This window comes from Pelobates fuscus, chromosome 4 (genome assembly GCF_036172605.1).
Source record: "Pelobates fuscus isolate aPelFus1 chromosome 4, aPelFus1.pri, whole genome shotgun sequence".
In the NCBI taxonomy this organism is placed as follows: Eukaryota; Metazoa; Chordata; class Amphibia; order Anura; family Pelobatidae; genus Pelobates; species Pelobates fuscus.
Window position 1 is genome coordinate 242,604,789 of NC_086320.1, and position 25,476 is coordinate 242,630,264.

The 25,476-nt window shown below is 41.9% G+C and overlaps 1 protein-coding gene across 1 annotated transcript in view; it reads right to left on the reverse strand.

Annotated features, from left to right (window-relative positions):
• LOC134609419 (polycystin-1-like protein 1) overlaps positions 1-25,476 on the reverse strand; it is a 201,735-nt gene that overhangs the window by 38,732 nt on the left and 137,527 nt on the right. Inside the window, exon 5 of the mRNA XM_063453095.1 lies at positions 15,462-15,657. Within this exon, the coding sequence (XP_063309165.1) occupies positions 15,462-15,657 (196 nt within the window). The remainder of the gene's footprint in view (positions 1-15,461; positions 15,658-25,476) is intronic.

A 25,476-nucleotide genomic window follows, 5' to 3' on the forward strand; every position in this document is an offset into this window, starting at 1 on the left:
GTCAGAGAGAGAGTAGGGCGCCCCCTAGTGATTATCCATACATATGTACAAGAAAGTAAAATATAACTTTTAATAGTTAATGCATAAAATGCTTGAGGTAAGGACCCAGATACAAAACAAAAAAGGGGGGGAGAAATGAAAATACAATACACAAAATAAAGAAAACCAAAATAAAGAAAAATAGATCGGGAGGATATCAATAAATGTGAGAGCGTGCTGGATGGGGATAGTATAACCTAAGGTGATAACCTACAAGTTACTATACGAATGAACGCCCCCCAAACTGCTGTATATCTCACAGGTACACTATAAACTCTTGATTGACTCGTGCTATGTACCCTCCGTTTACTCCCCGCTGACAGTATCCAACACGGAATCTGGTAGGGTAGAGAGAATGGCAAACTATAATGTGCCCATGAAGGAGGGAAAAAAGGCAACGAGAAAATAACATGAGAGGTAAGTGTATCATATAAATGAGAACTGTTCTGGATGATACTAGTGTATCTAGAAACGATACAGTTATGAGAGCAATGCCTCTGGGGTTGAGGGAGCGAACTCAGTGAGGAGAGAGCAGCCACTGATAACCAGACAGTGCTACAAAATGCTAGCTAACAGCTGTACAGTGGTGTCTTTGAGAAAAATCCTTACTCTACACCCACCAAACGTGCCCCCATCATCACCCCTCTTAAATAAAAATGATACAATTGTAGGAACCGGCTGTGAGGACCAAACTCGGTGTTCAAAGAGCGCTCAGTAACTGGGATGCAGAGCTACAGTGAACCAGGTCTGTACTAGCCAACCTGCTGGACCTTAGGTTTCAACGCTCGCTCAATACAACAATTCTGTCCCCTTATGCAACTCTTGCTTAATACACCAAGTCTGTCCCCTTGAAGCCACCCCTTTGAGTTTAAAAAAAAAAAGAAAAGAAAACTCTGTATCTCTATAGAGGAACTGTAACGGATTGCTCAACTTGCTGACTAATTCTCCATGCGAACAGACTCAAATCATATCCTCCCTAACTGCCTGCCTGACACGTGTTTCGGCGCCAACACAAGCGCCTTCTTCTGAGGCTAAACAAGAAATGAGTAACGGGAGCTCCTTATATACCCATGAAAGCTAAATCCAAGCTATGGGCGTGATTCACACTGTTGCGACCCGATTCGCCGGGAACGGACCAATGACGCCCCTTTGTGTGTCAGGAGCTGATTGGGTAATGTTGCTGGCAAACAACGGAACCATTAACCCCTTCAGTGCCCGTGACCAGTATGACATCCATGGATGTGACGAACCCTTTTATGTATACATATGGGGCTGCTCATGTTGAACAGTGCCTGTATAACAAGTGACCAAATATTGAATTTAATCAATGTAAGAGTGCTGTCCCGAAAAAATACGGGTTTCGGGGGCCTAAGGTGAGCCTCCAGTCAGGTCCTCTAGTGAGGAGAGACTACTTCAGATACATGGAATGAAAAACCGTGGGATTATATCACGGGAGGGTAAGTCCAAAACCACTAAGGGGGTCTGGTGCACAGTGGGTTATTTACATGGGTTATTTACATGGATATGGGGTTCCCGTTAGTAAAACCTAAATAATATAAATAAACATAAAAGAGAACGTGAAAAAAGGAACATAAAACAAAAACGAAAAGTGACAGTGAAAAAATAAAATTGAGTAAAGTGTAAAGATAAATGAAATAAATATGAAGTAAATAGAAATAGAAATAATAATAAATAGAATGAAATAAATGAAAAGAGAAGAATAAACGTGTTGCTATAAAAAATATAATAAATAATAATAAATAATAAATGATAAATATAAATAATAATAATAAACTAATGAACGAATAAATAAATAAAACGAAAGTATGTACAGTCCCTAAGGAAATTATGTACATGTGTATGATCATTTATGTTAATAGAATCCTGATGTGTTTATTTCTCAATAAAGGGGGTGAATGTGAATCCCTCGTTTAAACCATTGGGGGCCAAAGTTTTAAACCTGTAGATCCAATAGCACTCTCTTTTTAGTAGAGTGTTATCCAAGTCACCACCTCTATGGCCTAAAGTCACTCGCTCAATTCCAGCAAACCTAACACCCTTGGGATCTCCGGAGTGTTGGTTCCTGATGTGTCTCGCCACAGGTGTATCCCTCAGATTTCTCACGGAGTGTACATGCTCCATGATTCGCCTTTTAAATGGGCGGATGGTTTTGCCCACATATTTTAGGCCACATTCACAAATCAGGAGGTAGACTAAGCCTTTGGTACTGCAATTGAAGAATTGTTTAACATTGTAGACCACCTGATTGCTTGAGTCCATAAGTTGTTTAGAGTCTTTGCAAATGTGGCTGCATGCGACGCATTTGCCACACTTGTAAGTGCCCTGTAGAGAAAGCCAGTTGTGACCAGATTTCTTAGAGGATAAATGGCTGGGCACAAGTGTCTCTTTTAGATTTCTACCTCTACGTGCTGTTAGAGATACGTAGGGGGTGACAATCCCTTTAAAGTGGGGGTCCTGTGATATGAGTGGCCAGAACCTGCCTAGTATCTTCTTGGCCTGGTTCCAACCTGAATCGAAACTTGCGATGCAGCGAATAGGCGTTTGTGTGGCAAGTGTCAGTTTGTCGCTGAGGAGTTCCGATCTATCACTCTGTAGAGCCCTCTGATACGCTTGCTTTAAACAACGGTTGGGATAGCCCCTCTCTTTGAATCTGTGTTGAAGGAGTTTGGCTTGGATGGTAAATTCCTCCACGTTGGAACAGTTTCTCCTGAGTCGGAGGTACTGTCCCACGGGGATGCCTCTCTTCAGTGTGGTGGGGTGATAGCTCTCCCACCTCAACATGGTGTTAGTTGAGGTGGGTTTCCTGAATAAAGTCGTCTCAATGGTTTGTTTTGAAGTGGTCGTGAACGTACAGTCAAGAAAGTTCAAAGACGACCCCCCTATCTCCATTGTAAACTTCAAGTTAAGGTCATTGGAGTTCAAGGTCTCAACGAAGGTCAGAAAAAGATCCCTCGTGCCAGTCCATACCACTAGTACGTCATCTATATAGCGTTTCCACATAAAGATGAATTTAGTGTATTCAATGTTTGAGTTGCTGAAGACCACATACTCCTCCCACCAGCCCAGGTGCAGGTTGGCATACGATGGGGCACAAGATGTCCCCATAGCTGTGCCCTGCACCTGGTGGTAGTACTGTCCATTAAACAAGAAAAAGTTGTGGGTCAAGACAAACTGTAGTAAATCTATTACAAAGGAGGTGTGGCCCTGATGTCTGGGACCGCGGGTTTCCAAGTAATGCTTGGTGTGTTTTAACCCTAAGGAGTGGGGAATAGACGAATAGAGTGCCTCTACGTCCAAACTGCATAAGATAGCATTCTCAGGGAGGTTGATGGAAGCTAGACACTTTAAAGTATCCTTGGTGTCCCTGAGATAGGAGGGTAGTTTTTCAACAAAGGGACGAAGAATCTTGTCTATATAGACACTGGCTTTGCATGTGAGGTTGTTAGACCCCGACACTATAGGTCTAGCAGATAGAACGTCATACTGTTTATGTACTTTTGGTAGACAGTAAAAGGTGGACACAGTGGGGCACTTTACGTATATATACGTATATTCATCTTTTCCCAGGATCCCATCATCAAAGGCCTTGTCCAGGAGCTTTTTAAGTGTTAGTAGAAATTTGGTCGAGGGATCTGAGGGTAGGTGTTTATAGGTGGTGCTGTCTTTCAGTATATTTAGGGCCATTTGCACATATTGTGTTTTATTCTGTACCACGATATTGCCCCCCTTGTCTGCCGGCTTGATGACTATGTCATCATTTGCCTGTAGTTCACAGAGGGCTTGCCATTCCCTCCTTGAAAGGTTGCTGTGTGGTCGAATTTGAAGATTATCCAACCTTAGGTCTTGTATCATTTGGCAAGTCGACTCTACGAACATATCAATGTTCTTGTAATCCCTGATATTCGGGGTAAACTTACTCTTAGTTCGTAGGTCGGTGTAAGGTAGCAACTCGGGGCCATCATTCTCATCTAGTAAGGTTACTAGGTCTTGGAGGCATTGATATTCCCTCATATTAAAACCCAGGTCTCTGGCTTTTTTCTCTTTCTCGATGAGGAAGAATTTATGGAGGGCCAGTCTCCGTCCAAAAAGGTGGATATCCTTTATCCATTCAAACTTGTTGAATAGAGGGACTGGGACAAAGGATAACCCCTTTACGAGAACCTGGACCTGGGTTTCAGTGAGTGCCTCATCTGAGAAATTGATGACCTTACTACTGGCGTTTAATAACGTTTGCGTGACCTCCCCCTGTACCGTGTTTGCCTGTACTGTGCTTGGGGTTCCCCCTCTCGGGGGTTTTGGCCTAAAAAAGCCACCCCTTTTTTCAGTATGCCTCTTGTTTGAGTGACACTTGAGGGTGTAGAACTAGTGTTTGAGCTTTCAGTGTCTGTATCAGAGGTCTCGTACTCTGATGTTGAGTACTGGTCTGAGTCTGTACGTACGTTTTTTCTGTTAAATTTTCTATAGACTCTACCATTTTTATAATCCAAGTTATCCCTTATGAACTTTTTATGCTTCCGATTTTTAATAGTATCTTTGTACTTGTTCAGATTATGCTGGAGTTTCAGTTCTTGTGAGTCAAAGGTTGGATCATCTTTATGTTTTTGTACAGCCTCAACTGCTTCTTTAACATTATTATTTATAAGTTCCAACCTTTGGCTCTCAAATCTACAGATAATATTCATAAAGGTGCGGGAGCATAGATTAGCTGCATCCTCCCATTCCTTTAGGAGGGCAGTATCCTCCATTTGCATATTGGGCAAGACTTGGATTCTAAGACCTCTGGGAATCATAGACTTATTAAGGTAGTTGTGAATAGAGGAAATTTCCCAGCCCAGTCTAATTTGCTGTTTACAGGCATTGGAAACAAGTCTGAATTTAGATTCGATACTGGTATCCTGGGAAAGAAAAACACTCTCTTTATCTGTAAAGACATTTTCGGCGTCAAGGCACCATTGGTTTGGATCTTTAAGTTGGTTTAAGAAGTTAGCCATTGTTTTGTGAGAACCACACACATCAGGATATGGATTGTACTATAGGACACGGGTAGGTATTAAAACCTTGTAAGCAATGAAAAGAAAAAAGTAAGTTGAATACCCAAACTGGGAAGCAACTTATGGTGTGTCCTGGGGCGACCAGATTAGGGGATAACCCTTACAAAATTGTATACATAGGAAGCAGACCTTGTAGGTCAGAGAGAGAGTAGGGCGCCCCCTAGTGATTATCCATACATATGTACAAGAAAGTAAAATATAACTTTTAATAGTTAATGCATAAAATGCTTGAGGTAAGGACCCAGATACAAAACAAAAAAGGGGGGGAGAAATGAAAATACAATACACAAAATAAAGAAAACCAAAATAAAGAAAAATAGATCGGGAGGATATCAATAAATGTGAGAGCGTGCTGGATGGGGATAGTATAACCTAAGGTGATAACCTACAAGTTACTATACGAATGAACGCCCCCCAAACTGCTGTATATCTCACAGGTACACTATAAACTCTTGATTGACTCGTGCTATGTACCCTCCGTTTACTCCCCGCTGACAGTATCCAACACGGAATCTGGTAGGGTAGAGAGAATGGCAAACTATAATGTGCCCATGAAGGAGGGAAAAAAGGCAACGAGAAAATAACATGAGAGGTAAGTGTATCATATAAATGAGAACTGTTCTGGATGATACTAGTGTATCTAGAAACGATACAGTTATGAGAGCAATGCCTCTGGGGTTGAGGGAGCGAACTCAGTGAGGAGAGAGCAGCCACTGATAACCAGACAGTGCTACAAAATGCTAGCTAACAGCTGTACAGTGGTGTCTTTGAGAAAAATCCTTACTCTACACCCACCAAACGTGCCCCCATCATCACCCCTCTTAAATAAAAATTATACAATTGTAGGAACCGGCTGTGAGGACCAAACTCGGTGTTCAAAGAGCGCTCAGTAACTGGGATGCAGAGCTACAGTGAACCAGGTCTGTACTAGCCAACCTGCTGGACCTTAGGTTTCAACGCTCGCTCAATACAACAATTCTGTCCCCTTATGCAACTCTTGCTTAATACACCAAGTCTGTCCCCTTGAAGCCACCCCTTTGAGTTTAAAAAAAAAAAGAAAAGAAAACTCTGTATTTCTATAGAGGAACTGTAACGGATTGCTCAACTTGCTGACTAATTCTCCATGCGAACAGACTCAAATCATATCCTCCCTAACTGCCTGCCTGACACGTGTTTCGGCGCCAACACAAGCGCCTTCTTCTGAGGCTAAACAAGAAATGAGTAACGGGAGCTCCTTATATACCCATGAAAGCTAAATCCAAGCTATGGGCGTGATTCACACTGTTGCGACCCGATTCGCCGGGAACGGACCAATGACGCCCCTTTGTGTGTCAGGAGCTGATTGGGTAATGTTGCTGGCAAACAACGGAACCATTAACCCCTTCAGTGCCCGTGACCAGTATGACATCCATGGATGTGACGAACCCTTTTATGTATACATATGGGGCTGCTCATGTTGAACAGTGCCTGTATAACAAGTGACCAAATATTGAATTTAATCAATGTAAGAGTGCTGTCCCGAAAAAATACGGGTTTCGGGGGCCTAAGGTGAGCCTCCAGTCAGGTCCTCTAGTGAGGAGAGACTACTTCAGATACATGGAATGAAAAACCGTGGGATTATATCACGGGAGGGTAAGTCCAAAACCACTAAGGGGGTCTGGTGCACAGTGGGTTATTTACATGGGTTATTTACATGGATATGGGGTTCCCGTTAGTAAAACCTAAATAATATAAATAAACATAAAAGAGAACGTGAAAAAGGTGGGAAGATGCTTAGACCACTGGTATATTGGTGCCATCTTGGAAGATTTTTTTTTTGGTTTGGATTTTGAAGCCACAGTGCTGCACCAGTGGGCCTAAAAATTAGGCATGTACACATGCCTGAAAAATTTGGTATTGTTGCAGCCGCTGCTGTAGCAGCGGCCAGAAAAATTGATGTTTGTTTCACAGGCAGAAAGTGCCCTAAAACATGGCGGCTTGAACCCTAGTTGGTGGCGGATAAGTCACGCAAGTCAAACGTCATTCAGAGCTAAAATACAGCAGCGTGTGGACCATTTTTAGCCCAAGGCAGCTCATCTCATCAGGCCTTTTTTAATCAAATGTATCGCCCAGTGCCAGTCCCTTCGGGATCCATCCCTCATTCATCTTAATAAAGGTGAGGTAATCTAGACTTTTTTGACCTAGGCGACTTCTCTTCTCAGTGACAATACCTCCTGCTGCACTGAAGGTCCTTTCTGACACTTGAAGCGGGGCAGGCCAGAAGTTCTATCGCAAATTGGGATAGCTCAGGCCACAGGTCAAGCCTGCACACCCAGTAGTCAAGGGGTTCATCGCTCCTCAGAGTGTCGATATCTGCAGTTAAGGCGAGGTAGTCTGCTACCTGTCGGTCGAGTCGCTCTCTGAGGGTGGATCCCGAAGGGCTGTGGCGATGCATAGGACTTAAAAAGGTCCGCATGTCCTCCATAAACAACACGTCTTTAAAGCGTCCTGTCCTTGCCGGCGTGGTCGTGGGAGGAGGAGGATGACTTCCACCTCTCCCCCTGTTAGATTCCCGTTGTGCTGTGACATCACCCTTATACGCTGTGTAAAGCATACTTTTTAATTTATTTTGCAAATGCTGCATCCTTTCCGACTTGTTGTAATTCGGTAACATTTACGCCACTTTCTGCTTATACCGGGGGTCTAGTAGCGTGGACACCCAGTACAGGTCATTCTCCTTCAGCCTTTTTATACGAGGGTCCCTCAACAGGCAGGACAGCATGAAAGACCCCATTTGCACAAGGTTGGATGCCGAGCTACTCATTTCCCATTCCTCCTCCTCACTGATGTCATTGAAGGTATGTTCTTCCCCCCAGCCACGTACAACACCACGGGTACCAGATAGGTGACAACGAGCACCCTGGGATGCCTGTTGTGTTTGGTCTTGCTCCTCCTCCTCCTCCTCCTCCTCCTCAAAGCTACAATCCTCCTCTGACTCCTCTTCCTCACAATCCTCTTCCAGCGTTGCCGCAGGTCCAGCAAGCGATGCTGATAAGGCTGTTTCTGGTGGTGATGGTGACCACAACTCTTCCTCTTCCTCTTCACGCTCATCTACAGCCTGATCCAGCACTCTTCGCAGGGCACGCTCCAGGAAGAAAACAAATGGTATGATGTCGCTGATGGTGCCTTCGGTGCGACTGACTAGGTTTGTCACCTCCTCAAAAGGACGCATGAGCCTACAGGCATTGCGCATGAGCATCCAGTAATGTGGCAAAAAAATTCCCAGCTCCCCAGAGGCTGTCCTAGCACCCCGGTCATACAAATATTCATTAACGGCTTTTTCTTGTTGGAGCAGGTGGTCGAACATTAGGAGTGTTGAATTCCAACATGTCGGGCTGTCGCAAATCAAGCCCCTCACTGGAATGTTTATTCGCCGCTGGATATCTGCAAAGTGCACCATGGCCGTGTAGGAACACCTGAAATGGCCACACGCCTTCCTGGCCTGCTTCAGGACGTCCTGTAAGCCTGTGTACTTATGCACAAAGCGTTGTACGATCAGATTACACACATGTGCCATGCACGGCACATGTGTCAACTTGCCCAACTTCAATGCCGCCAACAAATTTGTTCCAGTGTCACAAACCACTTTGCCGATATCCAGTTGCTGCGGAGTCAGCCAGTTTTCCACCTGTGCGTTCAGGGCAGACAGGAGTGCTTGTCCGGTGTGACTCTCTCCTTTCAAGCAAGTCAAACCCAAGACGGCGTGACACTGCCGTATCCGGGATGTGGAATAGTACCTGGGGAGCTGGGGGGGTGCCGTTGATGTGGAGCAAGACGCAGCAGCAGTCGTGGCGGTGTCACCAACTCCTCTGCAGAGCCACGCATTCCATGCTTGGCAGCCGTTACCCAATGCACAGTGTAGGTGATATACCTGCCCTGACCATGCTTTGCAGACCAGGTATCAGTGGTCAGATGGACCCTTGCCCCAACACTGTGTGCCAGACATGCCATTACATCCTTTTGCACAATCGAGTACAGGTTGGGGATTGCCTTTTGTGCAAAGAAATTTCGTCCGGGTACCTTCCACTGCGTTATCCCAATAGCCACAATTTTTTTGAACGTCTCAGACTCCACCAGCTTGTATGGTAAAAGCTGGCGGGCTAATAATTCAGACAAGCCAGCTGTCAGACGCTGGGCAAAGGGGTGACTTTCTGACATTGGCTTCTTACGCTCAAACATGTCCTTGACAGACACCTGACTGTGGGCAGATGAGCGGGAACTGCTCAAGGTGAGAGACGGAGTGGCGGATGGTTGAGAGGGGGCAAGGAGGACAGCAGTGGTTGACGTGGCTGAAGATGCTGGACCAGGAGGAGGATGGCGGCTTTGAGTTTGTGTTCTGCTTGTACTCATGTGTTGATCCCATAGGCGTTTGTGATGTGCGATCATGTGCCTACGCAAAGCAATTGTACCTAGGTGGGTGTTGGACTTCCCACGACTCAGTTTCTTTTGGCACAGGTTGCAAATGGCATCACTGTTGTCAGAGGCAGACACACAAAAAAAATTCCACACTGCTGAGCTCTGCAATGACGGCATTCTGGTGGTGGACACAGCATGCGTTGATTGGCGTGCTGTCGGGCTGACCCCGGGTGCCGATGCATGTTGTCTGACTGTGCCACTAGCTCCTTGCGACGACCTCCCCCTGCTTCCAACTCGTCTCCTCCTCCTACTCTCTGTCTCTCCATCTGAACTTTCGCCCTGTTCTTCTTCTTGCCGAGCGGGCACCCAAGTGACATCCATGGACGCTTAGTCATCATCAACCGCTTTATTTGTATCTGACAACTCAGCAAAGGAAGCAGCAGCGGGTACAACATTATCATCATCACACCATACGTCCATGTGTGTAATGCTGCCTGCCTGAGACATATCCCTGTTATCTACATCCTGTGGCAATAATGGTTGCGCATCACTGATTTCTTCAAACGGATGTATAAATAACTCCTGTGACATACCAAGTGAAGCGGCTGTGGTGCTAGTGTTGGTGGTGGCGGCAGGCGGGTGAGTGGTATCTTGAGAGGTGCCCGAAGCTAAGCTGGAGGAGGATGGTGCATCAAGGTTCCGAGCAGAAGCTGTAGAAGATTGGGTGTCCTGTGTTAGCCAGTCAACTATGTCCTCAGAACTTTTCAAGTTCAGGGTACGTGGCCTCTGAAAACTGGGCATTATTCTAGGGCAAAAGGGAATCACAGCACCACGACCACCATGGCACCTGCGGGGTGGCCTACCTCTGCCTGTCATTTTTTTTTGGATTAGTGGTACTATGCGTGCAAGCTACTGTGAGACCAGATATGAGTGGCACTGTGCAGTGGCAGAGGTTGGCCATAGATTGAATAGCAGTTAGTTGTCTGCAAGCGTCTGTGTGTCAGGCTCACAGTGGATACTGTGCCCACTTGCCCAGTGCCACCACTCATATCTGGTGTCACAATAGCATGCATTTAAAAACGAAAAACTTTTTTCACTGTTATAGATTGAATGACACCCGATACACGCTGTAGGCCTGACACACCCGCCTGAAGACAAGTAACTGCTATTCAATCTATAACAGTGAAAAAAGGTTTTTGGTTTTAAATGCACGCTATTGTGACACCAGATATGAGTGGCAATGTGCACTGGCAGAGGTTGGCAGAGTACACTCTGTTGGCCTGACACACAGACGCTTGCAGACAACTAACTGCTATTCAATCTATAACAGTGAAAAAAAAATTTTGTTTTTAAATGCACGCTATTGTGACACCAGATAGGAGTGGCAATGTGCACTGGCAGAGGTTGGCAGACTACACGCTGTTGGCCTGACACAAAGACGCTTGCAGACAACTAACTGCTATTCAATCTATAACAGTGAAAAAAGTTTTTCGTTTTTAAATGCATGCTATTGTGACACCAGATATGAGTGGTGGCACTGGGCAAGTGGGTACAGTATCCACTGTGAGCCTGACACACAGACGCTTGCAGACAACTAACTGCTATTCAATCTATAACAGTGAAAAAAGTTTTTTGTCTTTAAATGCACGCTATTGTGACACCAGGTATGAGTGGCAATGTGCACTGGCAGAGGTTGGCAGAGTACACGCTGTTGGCCTGACACACAGACGCTTGCATACAACTAACTGCTATTCAATCGATAAGAGTGAAAAAAGTTTTTTGTTTTTAAATGCAAGCTATTGTGCCACCAGATATGAGTGGCACTGTGCACTGGCAGAGTACACGTTGTTGGCCAGACACACAGACAACTAACTGCTGTTCAATCTATTACAGTGAAAAAAAATTTGTGGGTTTTTAAATGCACGCTATTGTGCCACCAGATATGAGTGGCACCGTGCACACTGGCAGAGTACACGCTGTTGGCCTGACACAGAGACGCTTGCAGACAACTAACTGCTATTCAATCTATAACAGTGAAAAAAAAGTTTGTGGGTTTTTAAATGCACGCTATTGTGCCACCAGATATGAGTGGCACTGTGCACTGGCAGAGTACACGCTGTTGGCCTGACACACAGACGCTTGCAGACAACTAACTGCTATTCAATCTATTACAGTGAAAAAAAAGTCTGTGGGTTTTTAAATGCACGCTATTGTGCCACCAGATATGAGTGGCACTGTGCACACTGGCAGAGTACACGCTGTTGGCCTGACACACAGACGCTTGCAGACAACTAACTGCTAATTAATCTATTACAGTGAAAAAATGTTTTTTGTTTTTAAATGCACGCTATTGTGACACCAGATATGAGTGGCAATGTGCACTGGCAGAGGTTGGCAAAGTACACGCTGAAGGCCTGACACCCACTTGACGGACACTGACTGCTATTAGCTTACAGTGAAAAACTTTTTTGCTTTTTAAAGGCACGCTATTGTGACACCAGATATGAGTGGCAAAGTGCACGCTGAAGGCCTGACACCCGCTTGAAGGACACTGACTGCTATTAGCTTACAGTGAAAAACGTTTTTGCTTTTTAAAGGCACGCTATAGTGACACCAGATATGAGTGGCAAAGTGCACTTGCAGAGGTTGGCAGAGTATACGCTGAAGGCCTGACACCCAGACGCTTGCAGACAACTAACTGCTATTCAATCTATTACAGTGAAAAAAATGTTTTTGTTTTTAAATGCAAGCTTAAGCTATTGTGACACCAGATATGAGTGGTGGCACTGGGCAAGTGGGCACAGTATCCACTGTGAGCCTGACACACAAACACTTGCAGACAACTAACTGCTATTCAATCTATTACAGTGAAAAAAAGTTTGTGGGTTTTTAAATGCATGCTATTGTGCCACCAGATATGAGTGGCACTGTGCACACTGGCAGAGTACACGCTGTTGGCCTGACACACAGACGCTTACAGATAACTAACTGCTAATTAATCTATTACAGTGAAAAACATTTTTTGTTTTTAAATGCAAGCTTAAGCTATTGTGACACCAGATATGAGTGGTGGCACTGGGCAAGTGGGCACAGTATCCACTGTGAGCCTGACTGGGAAGCTGGCAGACAACTAACTGCTATTCAATCTATTACAGTAAAAACATTTGTTTTTGTTTTTAAATGCAAGCTTAAGCTATTGTGACACCAGATATGAGTGGCGGCACTGGGCAAGTGGGCACAGTATCCACTGTGAGCCTGACACAGAAGCTGGCAGGCAGGCAACTGCAATTACATTAAACAAAAATAAAAGCAGACTGATGTTCTAGCCCTAAAAAGGGCTTTTTGGGGTGCTGTCCTTACAGCAGAGATCAGATGAGTCCTTCAGGAATGTAGTGAACACTGAATACCCTAGCCTAGCTATCAATTTCCCTATCAAATGAGCAGCAGCTACACTTTCCCTCCTCTAACTAAGAATGCAGCTTCAGAATTAATCTAAAATGGATGCTGTACAGGAGGTGGGAGGGTCTGGAAGGGAGGGTCTGCTGCTAATTTGCTGGAATGTGTCTGCTGACCGTGAGGCACAGGGTCAAAGTTTACTCAATGATGACGAATAGGGGCGGATCGAACCGCGCATGTGTTCGCCCGCCGTGGCAAACGCGAACACGCTATGTTCGCCGGGAACTATTCGCTGGCGAACAGTTCGGTACATCACTAGTGCTGTGTACATATGACTATAGTCACTACAGATAAGTGTTTTTCTAGTTATATGTCTTACATGTACACCATATATGTGATGTGTAATTATGTATATTTATTCAGACCCTCAAGATTTATTCACAAATCACTTTATTTATCAACAGTTTGCACTTTTGACACTGACACTTTTTTGTCCCTATCACACTTGCACTTTATAAACAATTATCTTGAGCAGGCACTCTGTCACTTTATACGATCGTTTTTAAACCACAGCAACAGTGGTTGCCTTAACAGATTCAGCACTTAGTACTGTATACTCTATCATGCACTTTATACGTATTTCATCCTTTTCCACTCATTCCCCTCACTCTTTAGAACGAGCAACACATTGCACTGTATTCAGGTAATCGCAACCATATCCCCATGGCGACCGCATTTGTATTGCATTGTCATGGAAACCGGCGCGATGACGTCATAACGTCACGGGGCGGAGCTTCTTTGCACATGCGCACAGGGCAACACAGAACGCCCATTGGGAATGCACTTCACCTGGGGGTAAGCTAATTTGTCTAATATATTTTGCTATATATGTTTGTCATTTTGATTGTGTTATTGTATTGATCCTGAGGAAAGTCTTGTTTAGTGGACTGAAACGTTGATCATGATATTTTTTTAAAATAAATTAATAAAGACTATAAATTGGAATATTCCGTGAGTGCCGCTACCTCTTTGGATACCTGGATAACCAAGCCCTGGCTTAGCACACGACACACAAGGCATATTATAGTGTGAGTGCAAGAATTTTTCCTTTTTCTTTCTACATATAGATACACACACATATTATATATATATATATATATATATATATATATATATACACACATGTATTAAGGCCGTTTGGCCTTTATTTGTGGGAGGGGCTTAAATTAAAACACGCCCCTATATAAGGGACACCCCTTACCTGACTCCACATCGCTTAAGGTCAGCATCAGAATGATTATCACTTCCGGGTCATCCAGACGCCATTTTACCTGATTACTCCATGAGGTTTTCTAAGCTGAGCTGTGTCAGGAATCCAGCCACATGTTTTTCCGGCCTACCACCTTCTTTCTTCAATCCATCGCCGTGGATGGTGTCCAAGTGACTCACAAACCGTAAGTTGACCTACCCGTTACGCCAGGCATCAGTCCCGCGGCACCATGCACGGGTCAGGTCCTCACTTTACGGCTGCATTTTGTCTGTTCTAAAACCATTGCATGTTCATGCATATCATTCGTTTAAACTCACTTGTTTATATCTGTCACTGGCTCATTTCGAGCATTAGCATACTCCCGAACGGGAACACATTCTGTTTCAATTGCCTAAACATACTAGGCAATTCTGTGCGTGCATTTTAAATCTCACTGCTCATTTCTTTTTGTTTCCCTGACATACCAGGCTCACGGTTTGTGCAATTTTCTACCAAACAGGAACTAGTTCATGCATTTACTATTGCACTACACAAGTTTCGTGCATTTACAACCCACGAACAGAACTTTGGTTTGTTACAATGACTGTTATTAAGCTATTATGTTCACATATTGTATATTTTCAAACGGGCACTGTTCATTTCCCTATCATACAACTATTATGCTGGGGCATAGCTCACAAACAATGTTTCATATAAACCACACTGACCCCTACAGGTCACTCTCTAAATCTCATGTTAACCTTACATTTGTATTAAAAGGAAATTTTACCATACAATCAGCATTTCTGGTCAAGAGGTTTTTACAGCAAATTCATATAACATTTACCTATTATACGTGTTGTTCAGGAATAAGCAACATTTGGCACTCCTGGTGCATCTCCCATAATGCTCTTACAGGCATAATGATGTAGCCCATAACATCTGGAGTGTCAAAGGTTGCCTAACCCTGGTATATCATATGTTGCATTAAAAGTCTTGGTTTAAAAAAAATAAACAAAATCTGAAAAGTTACAGGACAATAGATAAACTATTCTTTCCTTACAAATTAAGCTTTATTTTTATAAACCAAACAAAAAACAAATATTTTAATAATTTGATATTTTTTAGATATTTATTTTTATATATGATATAATTTTGATATGTTAATATATTGAAAAAATATTTCCCCAGAAATATGAAATAATCTGAAAAGCTTATACATATGTATAATTGAGACTTTATCTAGAAATCAGCCACAATATAGTAGGTCCTTCCATTTCTCTCCTTTTTTTAACAGTTAATATTTGTACCTGATCCTGAAAAGGTAGGCTGCACACAGTAAAAATTAGAACATTTCTTATTTTTGACTGGAGTTCAAAAGCCATCTTAATTTCTTCAGTATATAGTCGATTAAGGATGTTGGTTAATAAAATTACATAGTTGCGTATCTCAATATGATTTCCAATAAATAAGAGGGCAGAAAGATTTCTTGTGCCACTGCTGAACCTTTGAAGAAAAAAAAAACACATTAGAATGGAAATTTTAGCAAGGAGACACTATAGTCACCAAGTAACTTTACCTTAATGAAGCAGTTTTTGTATATAGATCATGCCCCTGCAGTCTCATTGCTCTATTCTATGCAATTTAGGAGTTAAAGGAGAACTATATGGTCAGGAACACAAACATGTATTCCTGATCCTATAGTGTTAAAATTACCATCTAGCCCCCTGGCCCCTCTTGCCTCCCTAAATATAGTAAAATCGTACTTGTATTCCAGTCTAAAGCTGCTGCCTCTGCCCTTGAACTGCCTCTTTCTGCTGACATCATCACAAGGGGTGGTCTGAGCTAATCACAATGCTTTCACATAGGATTGACTGAGTCTGTCAAGGAGGCAGATCAGGGCAGAGCCAGCATAAATCAAAAACAGCCGTGGCCAATCAGCATCCTAATCTAAGGCTCAGTAATACGTCTTTTGAATCCACCTTTTGTAGGTTTCCTATTTTCTGCGTGTTGGGGTGTGACTCCCGTGACAGTATCTCCTTCAGCAACTAGGGGTCTGACCGTATCTCTCTCCCTGAGGGGATGACAGTGGTCCACTGCATACGTGAGGCACAGCCGAGGCTTAGCCTTTATCCCTGAAGATCTAGTAAGGAGCACTTTCATAAGTTGACTGTGACGGTAGTCACCATCATGGGGGGCTTAAGACAGACACTTTATTGAGGTTCCCAGATGACTCCTATGTTTTAGTAACCCTGTGCCCATTATAGGTACAGGGTGTGTAATGTTAGTTATTCTTTCCCCCCCACCCCACATGTTTTCCTTGTTGTTTCCCCGTTGTTCCAAAGACCCCTTTCATCTGCTGACACAGGAGTAACAACACTTGAGGGAGGAAAGACCAGCATTTCAGTTTTGGTCAAGTTGAGTTTAACCCCTTAAGGACCAAACTTCTGGAATAAAAGGGAATCATGACATGTCACACATGTCATGTGTCCTTAAGGGGTTAAGGAAGTGGGCAGCCATCCAGTTAGAAATAGCAGAGAGGCAGTTAGTAGAGGACAGATAGATTGCGTGTCATCTGCATAGAAATTATATTGGAAAGGAGCTAATCAATTCACCAAGAGAGGCAGTAGAGATGGAGAACAGTAGGAGACCAAGCATTGAACCTTGGGGGACACCAACAGAGATGTGTTGGGGAGAAGAAGCAGAGCCAGAGAACACTGAAAGAGTGCTGGGAGAGGTAAGAGGAGCCCCAGGAGAGAGCAGTATCTTATAGACCGATATTGCGGAGGATGAGAAGAAGCTGTTAATTATCAACAGTGTCAAAAGCTGCAGAAAGGTCAATGGGAATTAGGATAGAGTAGTTTGCACGAGATTTTGCATATTGGATACTTGGATACTTTGGTCAGTGCCATTTCCACAGAGTTCTTAGCACGGAAACCAGACTGAAGCGGGTCTAGCAGAGAGCTGGACTCGAGGAAGTCTGTCAATCTCACATACAAAACTTTTTCAAGGAGCTTGGACGCAAAAGGCAGTAGCGGGATAGGACGGTAGTTGGACGGGGAGTCAGGGTCAAGGTTGGGCTTCTTTAGAATTGGGGTTACAGTTGCATGTTTGAAGGGTGATGGAAATGGCGAGGAGAGAGGGAGATTGAGAATTTTAGTGAGGTAGAGAAAGATAAGAAGACAGAGTATGGATGAATTGCGAGGGAATTGGATCTAGGGAGCAGGTGGTGCGGCGGGAGGGCGGGAGGACTGGAGCAGAGCAGAAACCTCTTCTGCTGTAGCAGGTGTGAATGAACATAGAACAACAGAGGGATTGAGGTTAGGGGAAGTATTGTTAGGGGAACAAGAAAGATTAGAGATCTCTTCCCTGATTGCAGAGATCTTGTCAGTGAAGTGAGTTTCAAAGTCTGAGGCGGTCAAGTTAGTAGGTGGAGGAGAAACAATATGGTGAAGAAGAGAGTTAAATGTGTGAAATCGTCTTTTGGGTTCACAGGAGAGTGCGGTTATGAGGGTATTGAAGTAATTTACTTTTGCAGAGGAAAGAGCCAAGCTGTATGAGCGCAGCGTACATTTATAGTAGAGAAAGTCAGACGCACAGTGAGACTTTCTCCAACAGCATTCAGCAGTTCAGGAGCATTTTTGGAGGTATCGAGTTATCTTGGTGTGCCAAGGTTGTTGTTGGGGATGCTTGCTGCATTTAAATGTAGGAAGTGCCATGATGTCTAGTTGAGAGGAGTGGAATTGTAGAAGAAGGTTGCAGAGCTAGGACAGGTGAGGTTTTAGATAGGTAAAAGAAGAGTTTGGAGATTAATGGAGAAATGCTCTAGGTCAAGACATCGGAGGTTTCTGTGAGAATGATGTTCAGACGGTGGTGTCAATAGGGTCTTAGGTATGCCAATATCAAAAGTCAGACAATGGTGGTCAGATAGAGGAGAAGGAATATTGGAGAGACTAGAGGCAGTACATATTTTTTTTTTTACAGCAGTATTAGGGCTTGATAGTTTGGAAATCAGACTGTTGAATAAAGATATGTGGGGGTCAGATAGAAATATAGGTTCCCAGATTACACCTGTATTTCCTTTCTACAAAAGTGATAATAATAAGTGCCTTCTTCTTATAATAATTAATTATTTCTTATCTTAACAATTAGATATACTATCTGTATATTTTATATTTGTGACTTAATAATTCAAATCTTATTTGTCTTTTGTGTTACTAATATTAATGATTCAGTAATCATCATATTCCTTTTATAAACTAGTATGTTAGTAATACTTTCTACTAATTAGCTCTAGTTTCCCAGATTGGTGCGTATAAAAGTGTGTTGTTATGTTCCCCCTGGGATAAAAGGGGTTAGAACCGTGTAAGATGCTCCTTTCCCAAATATGAAGGCAACTACCGATCACTCCAATCAGCCGAATAGGATCCATATACATCATACGCCCTCCAAACATCCGAACGAGAATCACCATATGAATAAATCCCCCCAAGTACAAGAAAGCTCCGTATTGAGGGTCAGCAGGAATCTGGTTTATTATGCCCGGTATTTATGCAGGTTTTCCACCAGGTGGACACTCCCCTAGGGGACCTGGTGGAAAACTGGGACACATATTGTACATTAGCCAATCACAGAGTTGAAGACATAAACACTCCTCTTTTACTGTATAGGACCCTCCTCTGTGTCCTGGAGATAATTGGGAAGTAACTCAATTATCTCCGAGGACAGAGGCCAAACTCCATTGTATACAGAGTAATGAAAATACATACAAATACATAATACAAGAACTACCGAACACAATAGATACATTTAACACATCCCCAGATAGCTTGGATCTGAGCGCACACTATTACCGAATGGCGCTCAGATCCTAAATACAGATCCTAAATTGATCATAAATACAATTTGTTCAATACCATATATTTTCTTCTTCTCGAATTCTTAAGTTCTTAAATCTTCTTGTCGACAATATTCCATAGATTAAGCTTTTCTTTAAGATCTTTAGGGTCTGAAAAGGAATATATACCTCCATTTTGAGAAAGTGTTTTGCCGTTTTTTGTATAATAGCTAGAAAACGGAACCAAGGTATCCCTTGGTAGTTTCTTATCTGTTGTTTTAGAATTAATAAGTCAATGGTATCTGTCGAATTGATGATTTTCTAGCTTTTGGGGGGCTATCAAGGACTCAAAAAACTCTCCGATATAGTTCAAGATGGTCATTGGAAATAACTTCATTTATCCCTCTGATTTTTTTTATTTTTTTTCTACTACCAGATCTATTACTTTATTCTCCAGATATTTAATTATTTTATTTACTTTACCTTCTAACATTTCTGAGATATTTTGTTGGGATAATACAGGTTCTTTAATTATAATATCTTCTATCGTACTAGAAGTATAATCAATTTCTATGTTGGAAGATATCGGTTCATTAGCAAAAGATCTTCTCTTAAGTTCTTAAGCTCTGTTTTTGGAGAGTAAAAAGTATTAATTTGCTTAGTCAAATTCATAGTAGTTGATGTGGGATTTTTGTCTTTATCATTATCCTTTTTTGGAGCCATAGTGCTTAGCAGATAGAGTTATACTTGGGTACTTATTTTATTTACTGTTATTACTTGCTTGTAGTTTTATATTTTGTTGTTAGATTTACTTGGATTTATGTTTTTCTAGTGATTTTACTTTTCTTTTCATGAAGGGGAATGTTTTTTCTTTGTTATGTAAGGAATATTCATCAGCTTTTATATGTTTTTTTCTTGTCTTTCTCTTTCTCTTTCTTTTCTTTACTTATAGATTTCCTTTTCCCTGAAGTGGTTATGATAATTCAGTTTATCAGCTTTATTTTTCTTTTTTCTTCCTTTTATTTCCTACTTTTTTTCCCCTTTATTTTAAAACTTTAGATTCCTTTATTTTCTGTTTGTTTTTCCACTTTTTTTTCTTTTAACCCCTTAAGGACCAAACTTCTGGAATAAAAGGGAATCATGACATGTCACACATGTCATGTGTCCTTAAGGGGTTAAGGAAGTGGTTATGGTGTGTACTTCCTTAAACAATTATTTGTGCATTACATATATATATAGAAAAAATGTACAATACCTTGCACTCAGGCTGCTGTAATGTCCATAAACCGGGTGCAATACCTGGGCTGTAATCTATACATACAAAGAGAGATGGCTGCACTCACGGGTATTCCTTAAAACTTAGCTTTTATTCGGTTCCATAAAACAGATCAACGTTTCAGTCCAACATGTGGACTTTCATCAGGATCATATGAACATTAACAAACTTATCGCTTATATATGAATGCAATAATTGTAAAAAGTGGTTAACTCACCCCAGGTGCTGTGTGTGAAGAGACCGGCGTCCTTCCCGGCAAAGTGCACATGTGCCGCTATTTCCCCGCCCACTGGCGTGACGTCGTTACGCACGTTAACGTCGTTGCCATGGAAACGCGGTTATACAAAAAAACGTTGCCATGGCATTGTGGGACACACCACGATCACCCTGTGTATGAAGTGATTAATAGATACTCCAAAATGGTCGATATCGTCATGCATGTAAAAGTGCTAAATTAGTGCAGGAAGAAATATGAAGATGAAATAAAGTACCAATTGTGTGCGGTCTATTTGAAGTCCGTGCTATAAGTGTCACCTGTTGATATATAGTAAATCTGACTTAAGGCAACCATTATCAGTTGCTGTTAAAGTGACAAGTGCTTACTGTATAGATATTCTCATATCGTGAAGTGCCAAAGAAAACAACAATTTAAAGTGACATATGTGCAAAACATTCCAACATTCTATATATGCATACTGGTTGCTCAATATTAAAAATAAATATAAATGTGCATATACCATATGGCTGGCTCTAGAAATTCCAAATTATTATGTATCTATTGTTACATATATCCCACTCCTTCCAATTATGGTATAGGATATGTACTACTATGTCCCCTATGATGGATATTATGTAAGGGTATATCATGCCCTAATCTAACCAATTAAATTCCATCATAATTGATACTATATACAAGCCTGCAACTAAATGGTAATAACTTGCTCTATAAAATCTATACACTAAAACAATTGTAAATTATACCAAATATCCTATAAATTATAATATATAATATATAATATATAATGTCAGCAGGGATCACACATTCACAAAAACGAATGTAAAGATAACGATTCATTGAGGCCTTTTGGGGAGACCGTATTCAATTTGTGTATCCAAAATGCTTCCTTATTAAGAAGCATTTTCCCCCGGTCACCTCCTCTACTTGACAACGGAATATGACTTAAGGCAACCATTATCAGTTGCTGTTAAAGTGACAAGTGCTTACTGTATAGATATTCTCATATCGTGAAGTGCCAAAGAAAACAACAATTTAAAGTGACATATGTGCAAAACATTCCAACATTCTATATATGCATACTGGTTGCTCAATATTAAAAATAAATATAAATGTGCATATACCATATGGCTGGCTCTAGAAATTCCAAATTATTATGTATCTATTGTTACATATATCCCACTCCTTCCAATTATGGTATAGGATATGTACTACTATGTCCCCTATGATGGATATTATGTAAGGGTATATCATGCCCTAATCTAACCAATTAAATTCCATCATAATTGATACTATATACAAGCCTGCAACTAAATGGTAATAACTTGCTCTATAAAATCTATACACTAAAACAATTGTAAATTATACCAAATATCCTATAAATTATAATATATAATATATAATATATAATGTCAGCAGGGATCACACATTCACAAAAACGAATGTAAAGATAACGATTCATTGAGGCCTTTTGGGGAGACCGTATTCAATTTGTGTATCCAAAATGCTTCCTTATTAAGAAGCATTTTCCCCCGGTCACCTCCTCTACTTGACAACGGAATATGATCTATCGCTACGAATTTTAGTGTAGCTAAAGTGTGTTTCAGTTCTAAAAAGTGATGAACTACTGGTTTCTCCGAGAAGCCGTCCCTGTAAGCCAACCGGATGCTGGACCTGTGTCCTCTGATGCGCTCACATATAGCCGTTTCAGTTTTCCCTATATAACAGAGACCGCATGGACAACTCAGTTTATATATCACATGTGTGGTCTTGCACGTTATGGTGAACTTGATAGGGTAGATTCTGTTGTTGTGCGGGTTATTAAATGTCTTCGCCGGAATCATGTGGCTGCATGTGACGCATCCCAGGCACCTAACTGATCCCCTGATCTGTGTTTTTGTGATCTTTTGATAGCTGGCTATAGGGTCCGTGCGGACCAAAAGGTCCTTTAAATTTGTATTTCTCTTATAACAGACTAATGGTGTTGTGCTAAATATTCTCGGAAGAGTTTCATCACTTGTTAGAATCTTCCAGTTCTTTTTCACTGAAGCTGCAACTTGAGGTGATGCTGGTTGGTATAGCATAGGAAATACCAGTTTCGGGGACTGTTTCTTGCCTTCGTGAGCGCGTGCACTGCGTGCTTCTTGGAGCGCTTTCTCGAGGTTTCGGCTATCATAGCCTCTTTGTAAGAATCTCGTCTTCATTTCCATAATCTGGTTTTCCATAACGCCAACATCCGAATTATTTCTAATAACCCTCAAAAATTGTGCTTTCGGTAGCGAGTCTTTGAGTGACTTGGGGTGTGCACTTTGGTAATGCAGCATAGTGTTTCTGTCTGTCGGTTTGGTATATAATGAATATTGGAGACTAGTTGAGCCTACTTCTATCTGAAGGTCCAGGTAATGGACTTTGTTCGCACTGATGTCCGCCGTAAACCTAACTGGTAGTGATGTTTGATTAAGTTGTTGCACCATCTCCTGTGCTTTCCCCTCCGATCCATTCCATACGATGAACACGTCATCGATGAATCTGTAATATGATCTAATGCAGTTCTTATATCGTTCCAGTATTTGGCTTTCCTCATAAATAAACATGTAGGCGTTGGCGTACATAGGCGCCACAGCTGACCCCATGGATGTGCCTGCCACTTGGAGGTACCATGTATCTTCAAATCTGAAGTAATTGTTTTGTAGAATCAATGTCAGGAGTTCCAACACGAATTCTATAGGCGGGCCATGGTATACCGTCGATCTTATCAATACTTGCCTCATAGCCTCCACACCCTCATCGTGGGGGATAATTGTGTAGAGGCTCTGTACATCCATGGTTATGAGGATGGGTTTGTGTTCTCCATATTGTATTCCCTTGATATTGGAGATCAGCGTCGGAGTGTCTTTGATGCAAGTGTGTAATTGCTTAACTGGACCTTGAAATAGATGATCTAACCACTTGGCTATAGGCTCTAGGACGCCTCCTATCGCCGAGACTATGGGGCGTCCTGGTGGTTGAGTAGGATGTTTGTGTATTTTGGGAATAGTATAGATGATGGGTGTTCTTGGATAAGGTTTAGTGAGGTATTGGCGCAGTTCTAAATCTATGTAGCCAGCTGTTAATCCCATAGTTAGGACTTCATCAATTTTATTTTGGATACTCCTTGTGGGGTCTCCATTCAGTGGCATATAGGTGTTTCGATCCATTAGCTGTGTTTTCAGCTCTGTGGCATACTGGGTGTAGTCCATTATCACAATTCCGCCACCTTTGTCCGCTGACCGTATTATGATCGTAGGATCTTCTGCCAAGTCTGTGATGATCTTCCTTTGCTGCCTAGAAATATTGTGTCTTCTGCTATGATCTTGCTGCATATACCTCACGGCATCCTTATTCATAACTGTCAGAAATGGCTTGATGGATGCTTTATTTGATGTAGGGTCAAACGCAGATTTGACTCGAAAGGGTCCCCTTGTGTTCCCATTATTACATACTGCTTCATCGTTAAAGTTAGAAAAATGCTCTTTAAGTCTCAATGTTCTACCAAATTTATGCAGCTCCACTTTCCATTTGAATTGATCTGGTCTTGATGTCGGTACAAACGATAGGCCCTTGCTCAGGAGGTCTATTTCTGCTGCTAGTCTCCAATATTCATTATATACCAAACCGACAGACAGAAACACTATGCTGCATTACCAAAGTGCACACCCCAAGTCACTCAAAGACTCGCTACCGAAAGCACAATTTTTGAGGGTTATTATAAATAATTCGGATGTTGGCGTTATGGAAAACCAGATTATGGAAATGAAGACGAGATTCTTACAAAGAGGCTATGATAGCCGAAACCTCGAGAAAGCGCTCCAAGAAGCACCCAGTGCACGCGCTCACGAAGGCAAGAAACAGTCCCCGAAACTGGTATTTCCTATGCTATACCAACCAGCATCACCTCAAGTTGCAGCTTCAGTGAAAAAGAACTGGAAGATTCTAACAAGTGATGAAACTCTTCCGAGAATATTTAGCACAACACCATTAGTCTGTTATAAGAGAAATACAAATTTAAAGGACCTTTTGGTCCGCACGGACCCTATAGCCAGCTATCAAAAGATCACAAAAACACAGATCAGGGGATCAGTTAGGTGCCTGGGATGCGTCACATGCAGCCACATGATTCCGGCGAAGACATTTAATAACCCGCACAACAACAGAATCTACCCTATCAAGTTCACCATAACGTGCAAGACCACACATGTGATATATAAACTGAGTTGTCCATGCGGTCTCTGTTATATAGGGAAAACTGAAACGGCTATATGTGAGCGCATCAGAGGACACAGGTCCAGCATCCGGTTGGCTTACAGGGACGGCTTCTCGGAGAAACCAGTAGCTCATCACTTTTTAGAACTGAAACACACTTTGGCTACGCTAAAATTCGTAGCGATAGATCATATTCCGTTGTCAAGAAGAGGAGGTGACCGGGGGAAAATGCTTCTTAATAAGGAAGCATTTTGGATACACAAATTGAATACGGTCTCCCCAAAAGGCCTCAATGAATCGTTATCTTTACATTCGTTTTTGTGAATGTGTGATCCTTGCTGACATTATATATTATATATTATATATTATAATTTATAGGATATTTGGTATAATTTACAATTGTTTTAGTGTATAGATTTTATAGAGCAAGTTATTACCATTTAGTTGCAGGCTTGTTTATAGTATCAATTATGATGGAATTTAATTGGTTAGATTAGGGCATGATATACCCTTACATAATATCCATCATAGGGGACATAGTAGTACATATCCTATACCATAATTGGAAGGAGTGGGATATATGTAACAATAGATACATAATAATTTGGAACTTCTAGAGCCAGCCATACGGTATATGCACATTTATATTTATTTTTAATATTGAGCAACCAGTATGCATATATAGAATGTTGGAATGTTTTGCACATATGTCACTTTAAATTGTTATTTTCTTTG